This window comes from Saccopteryx bilineata, chromosome 5 (genome assembly GCF_036850765.1).
Source record: "Saccopteryx bilineata isolate mSacBil1 chromosome 5, mSacBil1_pri_phased_curated, whole genome shotgun sequence".
Taxonomy (NCBI): domain Eukaryota; kingdom Metazoa; phylum Chordata; class Mammalia; order Chiroptera; family Emballonuridae; genus Saccopteryx; species Saccopteryx bilineata.
In genome coordinates this window covers 210,232,771-210,252,001 of record NC_089494.1, presented here as the reverse complement: position 1 = coordinate 210,252,001, position 19,231 = coordinate 210,232,771, and the positions used below count along the sequence as shown (strand labels likewise).

At 37.2% G+C, this 19,231-nt stretch overlaps 1 protein-coding gene across 5 annotated transcripts in view; it reads right to left on the bottom strand.

The window, feature by feature from the left end:
- Positions 1–19,231, bottom strand: part of ANKRD17 (ankyrin repeat domain 17) — a 181,541-nt gene that overhangs the window by 80,240 nt on the left and 82,070 nt on the right. For all 5 annotated transcript variants that reach the window (XM_066232624.1, XM_066232625.1, XM_066232627.1 and 2 more), the window contains exons 2-4: positions 12,059–12,212; positions 4,300–4,456; positions 84–231 (exon numbers count right to left, since the gene is read on the bottom strand). In XM_066232624.1, coding sequence (XP_066088721.1) covers positions 84–231; positions 4,300–4,456; positions 12,059–12,212 — 459 coding nt within the window. The remainder of the gene's footprint in view (positions 1–83; positions 232–4,299; positions 4,457–12,058; positions 12,213–19,231) is intronic.

Sequence of the window (19,231 nt, the reverse complement as noted above, 5' to 3'; positions counted from 1 at the left end):
TTTATTATTTCCTTACTAAGCAGGCCAGATTAAAAACAAAACAAAATTTAAAAATTCACGAGTTTTATTTGGATAGTACAAACCTGTGCAAGCTCATAGTATCCAGCAGAACAAGCTAAACAAAGGAGGCTCTCCCCCTCCTCGGTGTGTTCATTTACACTCCGCCCTTCAATGAGCAACTTGCGCACAGCATTTACATCTCCTTCTGAACAGGCTTCTGCCAAACTGCGGCTGTTAGGGGAAGAATGTTGCAATATCAGGATGAGAGTATGTAACATTGTATAGCCAAAGTACTGAACAGTACTGCAAAGCAAGAGTAATTATTTCAATAGGACCTATAGCAAAAAGAAAACTAAAAGTTATCCCTTCATTGAGTTTTTAAATATCACATAAAAGTCACTGAATTAAAATTTTAACATTATAAAATGTTTTCTATTATGCAAAAATAAAGTTCAATTTATTGTAAGTGTAAAAAACCAAAATTTTAAAGCATAAAACTTCATAGAATATCACATGAACAAAATACTGGTCCGGTTACACTTCATTTTGTTTGGTTACTGGGAAATTTTTATAAATTTAATGAAATAAGTAAAACTTGTACTAATTATAACGGCCTATCCGAGTCCTTAAACCAAGTAAGGGAAATCAGTCAGGAAAAAATGTGAACATGTATTCTGACTAATATATGAACAACTGAGAAGAAAAGAATCATTTTTTGAAGTATTTACTTATGTCATCATGTTTTGGGGGAGCGTGAATAATATCTGGCAAGGCAAAGACTAAATTCAAGCAAAAGGAGTGTGGAAAAAGTAGAGCAACAGGAAGTTAGACTGAGAGTCAAGTGTCTGCCCTAGAAACCGCCCCAAAATATTTTCAACTATGGACATTTCTAAAGACTCTCTCTCACTGTTGGGTCAAATCATTCTAAGAAAAACACTAAATCCAGGGGCTATTCATTTCTCTTCATTTCAAATATAACTCAATTTATATAGCATCCTTTTGAAACATGTCTCTGTCACTTCAAATACTAAAGGCATCTATTGATAACATCTTTTCCATACTTCTATTATTACTAAATTCAGAACATCATCCTCAGCCCTGAATATGGCAGTCTCATGACCAGTCTCCCTGCTTTCACTCTGGCTCCCTTCAGGTTGTTTTTAATGAGGAAGCCAGAGAGATCTTGTTTAATGGAAAGTATATCATGTCACTCTTCTGCTCAGGATCCTCCAATGGCCTCAATCTTACTCATAATAAAAGCCAAAATCCTTACAAGATCTGTTCAGAAGCAGCATCCCACACTCTTCCTTTTAACCTCTCTGGTTTCTTCACCTATTCTCACTCCTGCTCTTTCCACTTTAGCTACATTGACCTTCCTGATTTTTCTTCTTTTAATGTTTATTTTATTGATTTTAGAGGGGAAAAAAGGAGGGGGCGGATATCAAGCCATTCCTTTATGTGCCCTGACCGGGGATCAAACTGGCAAACTCTGCACTTCAGGACAATGCTCTAACCAGCGAAGCTATCAGGCCAGGGCAAATTTCTACTTTTTATTGAAAAGGTTAAAGCTCCAATGCCAAGATATATGTATTTGCTGTTCCTTTTACCAAGACAGTTCCTCTCTTAGACACAGCTCATTCCCTTATCTATGTCAGGTCTTTGCTAAAAGCCACCTTTTAAGTAAGGATCTCCCTGACCATCCTATTAAAAATGCAGTGTGACCTCCAACCCCAAACACTGCCCTAGCACTTCCCCATTCAATTCCCCCCACCCATAATTCCTAGCATTGTGTGCCATACAAATCTTGACCAGGAGGTTGGTAAGCCTGTCTCTTATCTTCCATTTTATAGGATACTGAGAGTCCCTCTAGACCAGGGGTAGTCAACCTTTTTATACCTACTGCCCACTTTTGTATCTCTGTTAGTAGTAAAATTTTCTAACCACTCACCGGTTCCACAGTAATGGTGATTTATAAAGTAGGGAAGTAACTTTACTTTATAAAATTTATAAAGCAGAGTTACAGCAGGTTAAAGCATATAATAATAATTACTTACCAAGTACTTTATGTCGGATTTTCGCTAAGTTTGGCAGAATAAATCTTTATAAGACAACTTACTATAGTTAAAGCTATCTTTTTATTTATACTTTGGTTACTCCACTATCGCCCACCATGAAAGCTGGAACCCCCACTAGTGGGCAGTAGGGACCAGGTTGACTACCACTGCTAGACTATCAGTGTTCCCTATCATCTTTAAGCAAGTTTAGAATAAATCCTTCCCACAAGACATTTCCTGTTTAAGAACACAACTTTTTCTTTCAAGTGGTCTCTCATTCTCTTTCTTTTCAGAACAAACCACCCTCTACCTTCCCATTTAGAAATTCATTCAATTTCTGTATGTATACACTAGCTTTAAAACAACTTTATAAAGAGCGACTCTGGCAACAGTTGAGTTTAAGAACTTGGAAGCAAAGGGTATGCTAAATGTGGCACATGACACAGCACTTAACAAACATAAAATCTGGAACATAGCACTCCTTGCACTCTACTATATTTCTCAAGCCTTGCTGAATGAATATGTCACAAACATATTCTACGGTACTGCTGATAATTTCTAGTATTTTCACTGTCAAAAAAGCTAGGATTTTTTTCTATTCCATTTCCAGTTTGAATTAGCTTTAATACACTATATTAAAAAATATTATAGGCCAGAAAAACTGAACTATTACCTAAGGAATAGAATCTGAAGTTACCTAAAGAAGAATCAATATACAAAAATGGTTGGCCCTGGCCGGTTGGCTCAGTGGTAGAGCGTCGGCCTGGCGTGCAGGAGTCCCAGGTTCGATTCCCGGCCAGGGCACACAGGAGAAGCATCCATCTGCTTCTCCACCCCTCACCCTCTCCTTCCTCTCTGTCTCTCTCTTCCCCTCCCGCAGCCAAGGCTCCATTGGAGCAAAGTTGGCCCAGGTGCTGAGGATGGCTTTGTGGCCTCTGCCTCAGGTGCTAGAATGGCCCTGGTTGCAACCGAGCAACGCCCTAGATGGACAGAGCATCGCCCCCTGGTGGGCATGCCGGGTGGATCCCGGTCGGGCACATGCGGGTCTGTCTGCCTCCCGTTTCCAACTTCAGAAAAATACAATAAAAGGAACTGTAGCACATACATTTAAGTAATGGGAACTAGATTTATGACATTTTTGACCATTCATAATACAAACAAATAAAAACTTTGCCCTTAAGAACAGTCAAAACTATGTACATGAACTGGAAGCATGACTAAATAGGAAACATTTACTTCTCTGTCACCAAAACATTAAAAGAAAACAAACCCTGCCTGACCAGACAGTAGATAAAAGCATCAGACTGGGATGCAGAGGACCCAGGTTTGAAACCCCAAGGTCACAGGCTTGAACATGGGCTCATCACAGAGCAAGGGATCACTCGCTCTGCTATAGGCCCCCCATCTCTCCAGTCAGGCAATATATGAGAAAGCAATCAACGAACAACTAAGGTGCCGCAACAAAGAATTGATGCTTCTTCTCATCTCTCTCCCTCTGTCTGTTCCTCTCTCTGTCTCTGTCACACACACACACAAAAATAATAATAAAAAAAATTTAAAAACACCTAAATCAGGAAAAGGTCTTTATAGCATACTGGCTAAGAAAGCCAAAGTTCATTTTGGTGTTCCAACTCTGCCACTTGTCACCTAATTAAACTTGATTAAGTTACTTACATCTATGAACGTTTTCATGAGAAAAATGAGAAGTACAAAATCCATGCCTAAGGCTTTTCGTGAGTATAAATGAGAACACATGTAAAGTGGCTGGTTATAGTGCCAGGGACAAAATAAATGTTAGCTATTACTTTGTATTGTTTTATTTTTTGTAGTTGTCTAAAGTGAGAAGAGGGGAGGCAGAGAAGACAGACTCCCGCATGTGCCCAACCGGAATCCACCTGGCATGCCCACTAGGGGGCGATGCTCGGCCCCTCTGGGGTGTTGCTCTGCTGCAGTTGGAGCCATTCTAGCACCTGAGGCAGAGGCCATGAAGCCATCCTCAGTGCCCGGACCAACTTTGCTCTAATGGAGCCTTGGTGGCTGGAGGGGAAGAGAGAGATAGAGAGAAAGGAGAGGGGGAAGGGTGGAGAAGCAGATGGACACTTCTCCTTTGTGCCCTGGCCAGGAATTGAACCCAGAACTTCCACATGCCAGGCTGACATTCTTCCACTGAGCAAACTGGCCAGGGCCTATTTTTTATTATCTTTAAGAAAATGTTTTTATATTGATCACAGTGTAATGTACTCACTTGTCCGACTGCCCTGCATTTGCTGTGCTTTCAGCTCTCATACGGGTAAGTGCAGCAGCAGCTTCATCCAACGCACAGCTAACAGACGACGTCAACCTCCGAAGCACTTCAGGATCTGCAAAGGCTTTACCATCGGCTGTGGATAGTTTGCCTATTCCTAGATGATTTTCACACCAAAATGAATGCACCCAAAAGGAGAAATAAAGCAAAATTTAAGTTACTTAACTGTACAGTTGTTATCAAATAATCTACAAATGATGCATCGTAAATATACATTGTTTGCTCTGAAACTTGGAGAAATCACTCTTTTCCAATTCTGTTAATCTTATTACTTGTGAGTGATGTACAACTCCTTGACCCTGTGACTCGCTAGTACCAGAAATGGGTCTTTGGCTAAACTGAGACAATTTTTAAAAACTTACTTTTGCCATAGGTCTTAGAGAAGAATCTATGATCAAAGGTTGCTAAATTGCTAAAATAGTAATTTTGATCTATTTCACCACTTTTATCATCACAAATGAAAAAGACTACCACAAGTAAGTCAACACAGAGAAGAAAGAACAGAGAAATAGAAAGGATACAGAGTTCTGATAAAGTTATTTTTGACTCATTGACATGAGTAGTGCCAGAAGTCAACACTATTCCTATAATTTTAGTAAATTTTCACTTTTATTTAAAAATGTTTAATTGGGCTAGTATCACTTGTGACCAAAAAATGGCCTAATAAAACATTATAGGCCATATAAAAGCCTATATTTAAATATCTATTTCAAATTATGACTACAACTTATTAGACTCAAAAGCCAATCTAAGCCCTGGCCAGTTGGCTCAGTGGTAGAGCATCTGCTCGGCATGTGGAAGTCCCGGGTTCGATTCCCAGCAAGGGCACAAAGGAGAAGCACCCATCTGCTTTTCCACCCTTCCCCCTCTCCTTTCTCTCTAACTCTTTTCTTCTCCTCCCACAACCAAGGCTCCACTGGAGCAAAACTGACCCAGGCATTGAGGATGGCTCCATGGCCTCCGCCTCAGGCACTAGAATAGCTCTGGCCACAGCAGAGCAATGGCCCAGATGGGCAGAGTATTGTCCCCTAGTGGGATTGCCGGGTGGATCACGGTGGGCCACTTACGGCAGTCTGTCTGTCTGCCTCCCCACCGCTTCTCACTTCAGAAAAATACAAAAAAGACAAAAAATAAAACAAAAGCCCATCTAAATGTATCATATTTTTCCAATTCAGAATAGCAAAAGACAAAAATTTCAAAAGCAGAAATTATTAGTAACCACCTGCATGAAACATAACTTCTTTTCCAGATATCACTATAAAGATAGCTTATCTCTAACCCTTAAATTCAGTAGTACTTAATCCAGGTTGTCCATCAAGGAGTAGAACTTTAGATGCTGAGCTCTCCTATATCTAAATATGTAATTCTGTAAGTAGATGCGGGGCCTCAGCATCTACATGTTCTAAAAGCTCTGAGAAGATTCTGATACACACACAGGATTAAGAACTTTTGCTCTAACTTGAAAATAAACATCTAATGTTATGATAGGTATTTTAGAACCCTCACTACTCAACATGTGGTCAATGGACTAAAAGCACTACTATCATTTGGGAGCTTGTTAGAAACGCAGAATCTCAGGTCCTAAGATTTACTAATTCAAAACCTGCATTTTTAAAACAGATGATATAGATGTACAGTAAAGTTTGAGTAACATTATTAGAAGTTTTAAAGCAAACTATTTAAGTCATAGACCAAAAAGACCACTCAGCTGGAAGTAATAGACATATTTGTACAGGTTTCTCATAACAATGGAGGAAATAAAATTTTGTTTAAAGTGTACAAAAGAAAATTGTTTATCTATTTAGTCTTTTTTCTAAGAAACCCAAAATATCAAATATTACATATATGTAACCAAACATAAAACTGGGATAAAGCCTTTGATTTTGGATATAACATGTGTTCAAAACAGTCAAATTTAGTATCTGCTACAATCAAGATGTGCAAAGGATAAAAGCACTTTTGGTCTAATAAGACTGCTATGTATTATATAATTTGTGTCACTAATATTAAAAGTCAACTGCAGACTGCATCTACTCTAGTAGATTTCTTCAATAAGATACCATGGTTAGTTACCGTATTTTATTAAATATTTTAACACACCATTTGGTTCAAAATATTTTTTTTCTTATTTTCCTCCTTAAAACCCTAGGTGTGTCTTATGGTCAGATGCGTCTTATGGAGCAAAAAATACAGTAAGTATTCTAAGGCACTACTGAGACCAAGATCACAGATGCATTTTCACAGGAAACGACTAGCTCCAATTTTACTTTAGCCAACTCAGATTTGCTATACAACAATTTCTCAGTGTTAACAACAGAACCAGGCAAGAGGATACATCTGAATCAGTAGAAAGTAATCACTGCTTAAAAAAAAAAAACACAAAAGAAAATAATCCGTATTAAATGTTTATGAAGTCATATATTTTCACAAAACTATTTTAGTAAGGATAACTAGGACACAAACTAAGACATACATAGTAACCTCTCAAGTGAATAGTGATTGAAGCTTAGTTTATTCTACCTACTCTGCAGTATGAAAATCCCTTTTTTACTATTCATATCCAGTTATTAGATATTAATCAGTAAAGATAAAAAAATAAAATATATATGACCAGATTATTTTCCCCAAATTCTGAAATTTAATCAATTGAACAGAATTATATGACTTCAGAAAGAAATAATTATAAGATTATCTAGATTTCAGACTTTAAGATAATTTTTTTTTTTTCTGAAGCTGGAAACGGGGAGGCAGGCAGACAGACTCTCGCATGCCCCCGACCGGGATCCACCCAGCACGCCCACCAGGGGGCAATGCTCTGCCCATCTGGGGCATCGCTCTGTCACGACCAGAGCCACGCTAGCTCCTGGGGCAGAGGCCAAGGAGCCATCTCCAGCGCCCGGGCCATCTTTTGCTCCAATGGAGCCTCGGCTGCGGGAGGGGAAGAGAGAGACAGAGAGGAAGGAGAGGGGGAGGGGTGGAGAAGCAGATGGGCGCCTCTCCTGTGTGCCCTGGCCGGGAATCGAACCCGGGACTTCCGCACGTCAGGCCAATGCTCTACCACTGAGCCAACCAGCCTGGGCCCAAGATAATTTTAAGTTAATTATTTCCCCCTTATAACTTATTCAAAGGAGAACTATCTTTGATAAAAGAAATCTGTCTTTGATAAAAGACTTGTAAATCTAAGACAATATATATAAAGACAAAATAAACAGGAGATATAACTGCTTCTCAGGACAAAATAAATATAAGCATAAATATCAAAGAGAAACAAGGTGATCATGCCACAGGACAAGGAATTACAGCAAACAGACTGACTGAACACCTGTGAGAAGCAGTTAGACTCTTAACACTCCATTCCCAAACTGCACAGTCAGGTGATTATTCTCTAAAGAAAACAAACCAGAAAGTCCTTAGACTAGGAGATACCAGGTATAGAAGAAGAGGAGATGAGAAACTAAATTGAAAATGAGGCACTAAGTAAACAGGAATGATAAACAGTGAGATCCTTAGCTCCCTTCCCACTTTTAGCTCCCCAAATGCTGGCAGCCAGGTTTATAATTCACCAGACAAAAACTGGTAGATGATTTTCTCAAGAATTTGAAAAGCCACAGAGAAAAGGCTTAAAGATGTTAACATCTGGGGATTCTCAGAGAGAAATGGAAGGATCTCTATCCAATCACTTTAAACTAGGAATTCTAAAATGTTCCCAAGATAAACCAGCTCCAGTATATATGCTACATCAGAGGTTGGGAACCTATGCCTCACGAGCCAGATGTGGCTCTTTTGATGGCTGTATCTGGCTCGCAGACAAGTCTTTAACAAAAAAATAACTTTAAAAATAAAACATTCTCATGTATTACAATCCATTCATTTCCTACCACTCATGTTCATGGTTGCAGGTGGCTGGGGCCAATCACAGCTGTCCTCCGAGACAACACCAAATTTTTATTGGATAATGCGTAATGTACACGGGTCGTTGTATGGCTCTCACGGAATTACATTTTAAAATATGTGGCGTTCATGGCTCTCTCAGCCAAAAAGGTTCCCGACTCCTGTGCCACATGATCCTTGGGATTGTGGATTTGACAGATTTATGCCCATGAGGTTATACTATATGGCACAGAAGACCTGAAGATAGGGAGATTATCAGGGTGGGCCTAAACTTATCACATGACCCATGAACAGATTTCTTTGAATGATTGGAGAAAAGGAAGTCAGAGATGCATATGAAAAGGAGTCAAATACAGAAGGCACCACATACAAAGAGTGTGGGCAACCTCAAAGAGGTGAGAGTAGCCACAGTTAACCAGTTCATTAGGAAATTGGGACCTCCGTCCTACAACTCCAAGGAACTGAACTCTACTACAAACAATAAACTTCAAAGCAGACTTTTTCCTACAGCTTACAGATGAGAACTCAACTCAGGTGATTCTTTGATTTCAGCCCATGAGACTCTGAGCAAGAGAATCAGCCACATTGTGTGCCCTGATGTCTTATCTACAGAAACTAAAGGATAGTAAATGGGTATTGAGTCACACTGCTTTGTTAATTTTAAACTGTTATACTGCAATAAGAAACTAGTGATATTATACATATAATACATGATATATAATACATAATGTACATTATATAGTAATACACACCAGTTGACAAACATAAACATACATCTTTGAATTTAATTTTTAATTTTTTTTAATTCATTTTAGAGAGGAGAGGGAGAGACAGTGAGAGAGAGAGAGGAGAGACAGAGAGAGAGAAGGCGGGGAGGAGCTGGAAGCATCAACTCCCATATGTGCCTTGACCAGGCAAGCCCAGGGTTTCGAACCGGCAACCTCAGCATTTCCAGGTCAAGGCTTTATCCACTGTGCCACCACAGGTCAGGCCTGAATTTAGCTTTTAATGGCATTGCTACTGTCTACAAACAAAATCCCAGGTTCACCATGCATTTGAAATATTAAATGTGAAAGATAGCCAAAAATATTCAAAATAAGATCAAAGTCTTAAAGTGCCAAAAACTATAATGCTTTGGAGAAGGAGGAGCAAGGAAAAGTAGCAGAGATAGGAGAATATCCTAAGGAAGTGGGGCATCAAACTTCTGAACTGCAACATCAAAATTAGATTTGAGACAATGGAGCAGTAACTTCAAATGTCTGAAAGAAAAGTGATCTTTAAACCAGCATTCTACACCTTGTCAAACTATGAGGATAGGATGAAAAGCATTTTCAGAGGAGGTTTCAAAAACTTTTCTCAAGCATCTTTTCTCAAGATGCCTAAACATAATATCAACATCATAAAAAGAGAAACAATCAGAGTACCTATGTGATACATAAGAATACATGAACATGCGGAATGGCTATTCTTGCTAAAAACAAAATGAACTGAAATCTGGTCAAGTATCTGGACCTGAATTTTAATTCAGGAAATAACAGACAGGGGTACAACCGGGAAAATCCATTAAGTAACACAAATGACTCAACAAATCCATAGAAAGGAAAAGACGAACTGTTAGGATTAAAAGACACAAGAAAAATCATAAACACAAAAAATAATATAAAACTTGTTTGAATGCTAATTCAAACACCAACTGTAAGAAAGACCATTATAAAACAATTGGGAAAATCTGAACACTGACAGGCCATCTAGCAATATTAAGGAATTACTATTATTTTATTCTTTAGATATTCAATGGTGTTATGATTATATTTCTCATTAAAAGGTTCTTAATTTAAAGGTACATACTGAAGTATTTATATATGAAATAATATGCTTATATTTGCTTTAAATTAACGTGAGGTGACGGGTCAGTGAGGTGGTAATGTGTAAAGATGAAAAAAAAATGTTCATACATCAATGGCTGTTGAAGCTGGATGATGGGTATGCCAAGGGTTCATTAAGCTATTCTTTCTGGGTTTCAGATGTAAAAATTTTCATTTAAAAAGGGGAAAAAAACAGATGAGCGAAGAAGACAAAAAGTGAAAAGAAGGAGAAAGGAAGAGAGGAAGTAGGCAGGCTAGCTTATCCCACCCCCCAAAGTAGCTCCTTTCATCTGAAATCTACTTCCACACAGCAGCACCTTTAAATCTGGTCCTGCCTCTTGAGGCCACAGAAAACAAACATCCCTCTTGTATTCCACCTGAGTCTTCTCACCTTCAGGAGCAAGATTCCCTGTCCTACTTGTGACATGTTTTCAAATGATTTCACAATTCCCATTTCCTTCACATCAACTTCTACAGTGACATAGAATTTGTGGCAAAGGCTAAATTTATCTCTATTCTTCTGTATAAATGGCCTTATATAATCAAGGACAGGACCTTGCATGTGCCCCTACAACGTTTTCATCTGTATTTGATTAAGAGCTCTTTAAGAATCCATTCTAGAATTTTACCCAGGATAGAAATCAAATTTAACCATGAGTCCTTCAAATATTTAGATGCTGTGTTAAAAGATATTTACTGAAAGAATTACTAAATAGTAGTAGGTCAGTTTTATGCTATTATTAAGTAGCAGTTTACATGCATTGAACACCAAGATGCTCAAACCACAAACAATTAATGTTCACAGTATATTTATGTCTACTTTAGAAAAGTTAAGAAAATATGTATATATGGTTATTTAAATGATCAAGTTACTATTCTCCTATAGTTAAGGCATACTATATTTATAGTGCTTAATCTTTGATTATATTATGTAATCTCTAATTAAAATACTGTTCTATAAGACAATATAATGATGATCCACTTTACAAAAATCTCATTCATTTTACAGGGTTTCAAGAGACAGCCTACGACAAAAAAGTGGGGGGATTATATACAGTCGATTCTCGTTATTTATAGTATTTATGTTCTATAGAGTTGCTCGGAATACTGAATTAATGAATATTGAACTATTTGTTCTATAGGAAAACAGGGCTACGTTCCTTCAAGCTGCAGGTCACAACATTTGCATTAACGAATCAATATATGTTTGTTTTATGTTTATTTTTGTTTAAAGACATTATTTAATACATAGTTGATTCATTAACATTAAACTCATGACTAATGACACTATAACTCATGGCTAAAAGAAGCTTATGTAACATGTATTTTTCCTAAGGCACATCACAGCCTTCTCACATTTAGAAACACTACAAAGCACTTCAGCATTATATTTGGGGGCCATTTTATATAGTGAAGATACCAGCAAAAGGCACAAAAACCTAAAAAACGTGACGCTAAGTAGATCGTGAAAAAAAGACACTTGTTTACAGTATGAGAGCTGAAACAAGAAGGCAGAACATCACCTTATTCCACCTCAGCGGGGAACATGTGTGTAGGACGACTCAAATTTTTCACCATTCTGTGCATTTCTATGAAAGACTGAGAAAGTACTGTGAGTACTAATTTTGGGGTACAAATACATTTTATCAAGTAGGCAAATTCACAAATATGGAATTCGGGACTAATGGAAATCGACTGTATAAGAAGTTCTTTATAAGGCTGACAGCAACCTTTTATTTTACTCTGGTAATAAAAATACTCTTTAACGACATGATTCATGTAATTCTCTAAAAAAATAATGCATTAATCTTTATGAATACTATTATACTAAATATCTAAGATCATACATTGATAACAACAGGAAGTTTTTAGATTTATTGTAACTGGATAATTAGGCAGACTTATTACATATGTGGTTACAAAATGGGAGTTTGCAGACTTACCGGCAGCTTCTAGTAAAGCTTCCAGTCTAGCTTGTGTTTCTGGATCTACTGTCCTGAGGTCTGCACCGTCAGCAGTACCTGACAAGAGCAACTTGGAAGCCGTCTCCAGCATTGGATTTTCCAAGTCATCCTGGTCCAGAATAAAAGACTCCACCTAGAAAACAAATACAAACAGAAAGGAAAGGAGAAATGAAAGGACAAGGGCAAAGCGGGAAGAAGAAGAAGAGAAAAAAAATATTTTAATATAAATATCAACAACAATAAATGCAATGCAATTCTAAATAAAATCAAAGATATTATATAAGCCCACTGTTTAACTAAAGGAGAAAATTACACTTGTATTATTCACATGCAGTCTAATTTTTAAAAAACAAATCATATGTATTCTTTTCTATTCTAATGTAATGGGGTGAGGATTGGGTAGGTGGAGGTTATAAGGTTAATTCTCAAACTGTGAAACCTTTAACCTAGGTAGAGGACCTAAATCAGCTGTTCTTTTTATTCTCAGGGCCCCTTTATTAGACTTATAAAGCAGTGTACTCCCAAGGACTTCATATAAAGATTAAATTTATTAATATTTACCACATTAGAAATTAAGTTATAATCTCAAAAAAACTACATTCATTAACATCACGACTGGTTTCATCATAAAAGTTTTTAAGTTCTGAAAAGATATCAAGCCCAGGCAAATACATTTACAAATTCTAATTTGTGTCTAAAGCTTAATTTTATCGGTGGCAACAAATAATTGCCACAATAAAAACCCAAAACAAAACAAAACAGCTGGCAATCATTTTCCTTAAAGTGACAGGCTCACTTCTATCAATTCTGAGAACTTTTGCCAAATACCCAAGTTTGATCAGTGAGAGAAGACAAAAGAAAGACTATTTAAGGAAATTAGCATAGAAAAATAAACATAATACAAACAGATGAAAACGTAATATTTTAAAGTTTTAGAAAACAAAAGATCTCAAAGAATAATGAATGGTTAAGTGTCAATTTAAAAGTATAGATCAGCCCTGGCAGTTAGCTCAGTTGGTTCCCATATGCTAAGGCTGTATGTAGGTTTAATCCTCCACTCAAGGCATATAAAGGAATCAACCAATGAAGGCATAAATAAGTGGAACAATGAATTAGTGTTTCTCTCTCTCACAAATCAATAAAAAAAATTTTTTTAAGTATAAATCAGAGGTTCTAAAACTGTTCCAAGAAGACATTGCATGAAGAAAGAATAATAAGAAAGAATTTTGACTGAAATAACTAATTTGTATAAGAGAAGAAAGAATGTGTTACTAGTAGAAAAAAAAGTTAAAAGTTATATTATAGAAGGCAATCGAAAGTGAATTTCAGACACAAAGTCTCCTACATCAGGTTGTATTTTAACTAAGTTTGGTAAAAATTCACTAAGAAAAATGCTATCAATCTCTTCATGACAGATACTAAGTACAGAAGTGTTTTCTTTTTGACATAAAACTTCTCCAAACTCTCCTGATTTTCTTTAAATCCAATATTCTTACTATTGTGAAAAATGTGGTGACTTAAAACAGTAAATTCAAATGACTAAGAAATTCTGTATGTAGATTTTTTAAGAGTATTAGGATAAAAAGAAAACAAAATAGAAATAGATATGTATTATATCCTTCCTGCTCCCTGTTTAAGATTCAAGAAGAAAACTAATTTCAAGGATACTATTTGGACCTAAAGACCTAGGTACCAAAACTGCTTCAGTTGCTACCTGTGAGATCTAAGCAAGTCTCTCGGCTATCTATAGATTTTTATTCTGCATAATTTTCCCACAAATTTAATCACATGTGACTTATATGTATTTATTGTCTTTCTAGCCTTCATGAAAACAGGGACTTGTTTGGTTCACTTATATAACTAGAACTATGCCCATCCCATTGTCAGGACTTAAATAATTCGAGAGTAATGAAGATGGTCTGGGGATCCTTTCCTTTCAGATCATAAACAGGTATTGTGCATTTGGAGAAGGAAGCGTTACAGAAAATAAATTTAAGGACATATTTAGAAAATCTGTAAATTAGGCAACAGGTAAAGTAAAATGCTACCCTCACTGATTTAGTATTTATAGAGGCTTGATCACATTAGCCTCTAAACTTCTGTACATTTTAAATCCTTTTGGTTTTGAAAGATTAAAGGTGATGTTTTATTACAGATTGCTTTTAGAAATTTATTAACAATTATACTACTTAAATTAACAAAGTGATTAAAATGCTTTTTTCCTTTAAATTTCTTCCCCAAATAAACTTAAAAGAAACACTTGACAATGTAAACAGAGGTCTAGTTTTGTTTATGCCTAGATTTGTAATGGTACCATTCTATGGTACTCAAAACACAAAACCACATGGAAATCTGGAAATGCAGACATTCATTAGGACCCACTGTGAATATTAGCATTACATTTCAAATTAATCCCTCTTCAAAAGATATTTATTATTGCTGCCATTACAGAAGAGCAGTCCACTTTGGTATTTATTTCAAAGGGTAAGAATATAGTATATTCTGATTAACTGGACATCATATACAAATACAAACTTCATTCAATTTACCAAATATTTACCACCAATTACATGCTATGTTCAAAGCAGTAAGATAGCCAAAAAAGAATTAAAAGGCAAAAATAATTTTATTATAAACCAATGCTTTCCACAACTCTGTGTGCAAACAGCTAACTATATCACATAAGATACCTAAGATTTAAAAAGAGTACTAAGTAGATACTAATTCAGTGATTACAGAGAAAACAAACAATTATGAATAAAAGTGGTAAAAGAATAATGCTTAAGGAACATGAGGTCTTTAAATACTGTGCCAAGAAGCTTAGAATTTACCGTATTCCCCCACGTATAAGATGCCCCCATGTGTAAGACGCACTTTAATTTTGGGGCCCTAAATTTGAAAAATAAAAAGTACTATATAAAGTTATTGAACTCAAGTTTTATTCATCATAAAATTTATACAATTCCTCATCACTGTTAAAACTCCCATCCATTAGCTTGTTCTCATCTGCATCTGATGACGAATCACTGTCTTCATATATTGCCTCATCCTCAGTTCCATCTATGGCATTTGAAATGCCACACCTCTTAAATGACCTGACAACGATCTCAATCTTGATATTATCCCAGGATCTTTTCACCCAGGTACAAACTTCCACTATAGTTGGTTTCTTCTCTTCCTGCTGGTGTCAAATCGTCCCCAGAAGACTTCATCCACTGGCCCATTCGTCTCTCAGAGCAGCTTTGAAGGGTTTGTTAATGCTGGCATCAAGCAGTCAGAGCTGGAATGTCAAGCCTCTAGGTATGACGGCAAGTTTTGTGTTTTGCTCTGCAGCAATCTTCTTTGTGTTTTTTGTTATGTGTGCCCTGAACTGATCAAGCACCAATAGGGCAGGTTTGCATAAGAGCCCACCTGGTCTCCTTCTCCAAACTTTCTCAAACCAGATCTTTATCCCATCCTGATCCATCCAACCCTTGTCATGAACTTGGACAATCACTCTTTGAGGAATATCTTCTTTTGACATTGTTTTGCGTTTGAAAATCAGCATAGGAGGCAGCTTGGTTCTGTTGGCACAACAAGCTAGAACAACTGTATAATGGCTCTTCTCATGTCTACTTATCTTCCCAGTTACAGTTTTCACCCCCTTCTTTTCAACAGTTCTGTTATTTGGGACATCAAATTGAAAGGGGACTTTGTTCATATTTGTAATCTGTCCCAAATCAAACTGATGTGACTTCCGACATTGAATGACAAAATGATGAAATTCAAGGACCCCACATCTTTCGGGTAAGTCTGGTGCATGTACGTATTCTTAGTCTATTCCGTTTCATGAACCTGAAGGACCAATTGTGTCCTCCTTTGAAATCAGTAACTTCTTTTTCATCAGCAATTCTTCTTGCCTCATGCCAAACCATCTTTGTGGACAGAGAAATTCCAATTGTCCTTTGCTCATAAATCCGTATCTTCAATTCCCTCTCTAAATCAGGCCATTTTGCTGACTTGCCTCTCATGGCCTTCTTCTGCCATGGCGTTTTCAGTAGGGTTTCTTCTTCCTGTAGCCAGTCTTGGATTGATTTCTCAGTAGGAGGAGGACCAAACTTACGTTTAGCAGCACAATTTCCATTCACTTTTACAAACTGGATCACTTTTAACTTGAATTCAGCACTGTACGGAATTCTTTTCTAAGCCATTTCTGGGCAGATCATGGCAAAACATAACCTACCGTAATATACCGGTAACAAGTGCAAAACAATGAGTGCAAAGACAACAAGCGCAAAAAAGTGGGAAATGCAAGTAAAAAAAATCTACAACCACTGTATAACATGCACCCAGTTTTTAGACCCCCAAATTTTTTGAAAAAGGGTGTGTCTTACACGTGGGGAAATTCCATGTATGGTAGGTGACTGAAAAGAATTCAATTCAGGCATACTTGTTTTATTGACCTTCACTTAGCTGCACTTTACAGATACCTCATTTTGCACAAATTAAATATTTGTGGCAACCCTTTATCAAGCAAGTCCATCAGTGCCATTTTTCCAACAGCATTTGATTACTCCATGTGTTTCTATGGCAAATTTTGGTAATTCTTGTACTATTTCAAACCTTTCCATTATTGTTATATTTGCTATGGTGATCTGTCATCAGTGATCTTTGATGTTACATTTGTGAATGTTTGAGGGTACCATAGCTGCCCCTATATGAAAGGGAGAACTTATTCAATAAATGTCATGCATGTTATAATGCTCCACTAACCTGAAGTCCACCCTCTCTCCCTCTTGTAGGGCCTCACCAAAGAGAAATAAGAATGGTGAAATAAGGCCTTTTAATAACCCTACATTGGCCTTTACATGTTCAACTAAAAGAAGAATCCCACATCTCTTACTGCAAATCAAAAGCTAGAAATGATTAAGCTTAGTGAGGAAGGCAAGTCAAAAAGCTGAGACAGGCTAAAAGCTAGGCCTCTTGTGCCAAATAAAAAATTCTTGAAAGAAATTACAAGTGCCACTGCAGTGAACACTCAATGATAAGAAAGTAAAACAGCCTTATTGCCGACAGGAGAAAAGTTATAGTGGTCTAGACAGATGATGAAACCAGCTGTAACACTCACTTAAACCAAGCCTAATCCAAAGCAAGGACCTAATACTCTTCGATTCTAGAAAGGCTGAGAGAGGTAAGGAAGCTACAGAAGAAAAGTTTGAAGCTAGCACAGAATGGTTCATGAATTTTAAGGAAAGAAGCCATCTCTATAAAATAAAAGTGCAAGGTGAACAGCAATTGCTGATGTAGAAGTTGTAGCACGTTATCCAGAGGATCTAAGTAAAACAGTTAATGAAGGTAGCTACTCTAAACAACTTATTTTCAATGCAGATAAAACAGCCATAACATTAGAAGAAGATGCCATCAAAAACCTTCATAGCTAAAAAAAGTCAATTCCTGGCTTCAAAGTTTCAAAGGACAGGCTGACTTCCTTGTTAGAAGCTAATTCAGCTGGTGATTTTAAGTTGAAGCCAATGCTCATTTACTGTTCCCTAAATCCTAGGATCCATAAGAATTATGTGTAAAATACTCTACCTGTACTCTATCAATAGAACAACAAAGCCTACATAATGGCACATCTATTTAAAACATGGTTTACTCAATCTTTTATGCCAACTGTTGAAATCTACTGCTCAGAAAAAAATTTCTTTCAAAATATTACTGCTCATTGACAATGCACCTGGTCACCCAAGAGCTCTGAGACAGATGCACAGTAAGATTTATGTTTTCAAGCCTGCTAACAAACTTCCATTCTGAAGCCCTTGAATCAAGCAGTAAATTCTGAATTTCAAGTGTTATTATTTAAGAATATACATTTCATAAAGTCACAGCTGATTCCTCTGATGATTCTGAGCAAAGTAAACAGAAAAACCTACTGGAAAGGATTCACCATTCTAGATGCCATTAGGAACATTCGTGATCCACGGGAAGGAATCAAAATATTAACATAAGAGGAATTTGGAAGAAGTTGACTCCAACCCTCATGGATGACTTTGAGGGGTTCAAGATTCCGGGAGGAATAAATGTAGATGTGATAGAAACAAGATAATTAGAATTAGAAGTGGAGAGTGAAGATGTGACTGCATACATGAAAGCTCATGATAAAACTTCAATGGATAGAGTTGCTTTTTATAGATGAGGAAAGAAATTGGTTTGTTGAGATGGAATCTACTGGTGAAGATGTTATAAAGACTTGAAATTTAGAAAATTACATAAACTTTGATGATTAGAGAAGCAGCAGGGTTGGAGAGGATCAACTTCAATTTTGAATGAAGTTCTACTGTAGATATAATGCTATCAAAAAGCATTGCATGCTACAGAGAAATCATTTGTGTAAGTCCATTGATGACTCAAACTAAATTGCTGTCATATTTTTAAAAACTTATATTTATATAAGTTTATCCCAACCTTCAGCAACCACCCTCCTGATCACTCAGCAGCAAGACCTTTCAACCAGTAAAAGAATTAAGACTTATGGAGGTTCAGATAATGGATAACATTTCTTAGCAATAAAGTATTTTTAAGTGCTCTTTTAGACAAAATGCCAGTGGACACTTAATAGGCTAGTATAAATGTAACTTTATATGCACTGGGAAAGCGGAAAATTCACGACTATTGCCACATACACTTTACTGCAGTGGTCTGAAACCAAACCCGCAATATCTCTGAGGAATGCTATAGTAAGATAAATAATCAGTGTTTGAAAAGATAATTAAAAACCTGGTGAAAGATGATTTTGTTTTTGTTTTTGGTTTTTTTTGTATTTTTCTGAAGTTAGAAATGGGGAGGCAGTCAGACAGACTCCAGCATGCGCCTGACCGGGATCCACCTGGCATGCCCACCAGGGGGCTATGCTCTGCCCAACTGGGGCCTTGCTCTGTTGCAACCAGAGCCATTCTAGCGCCTGAGGCAGAGGCCAGGGAGCCATCCTCAGCGCCCAGGCCAACTTTGCTCCAATGGAGCATCGGCTGCGGGAGGGGAAGAAAGAGACAGAGAGGAAGGAGGGGGGAGGGGTGAAGAAGCAGATGGGCGCTTCTCCTGTGTGCCCTGGCCGGAATTGAACCTGGGACTCCCACACGTCAGGCCAACACTCTACCACTGAGCCAACTGGCCAGG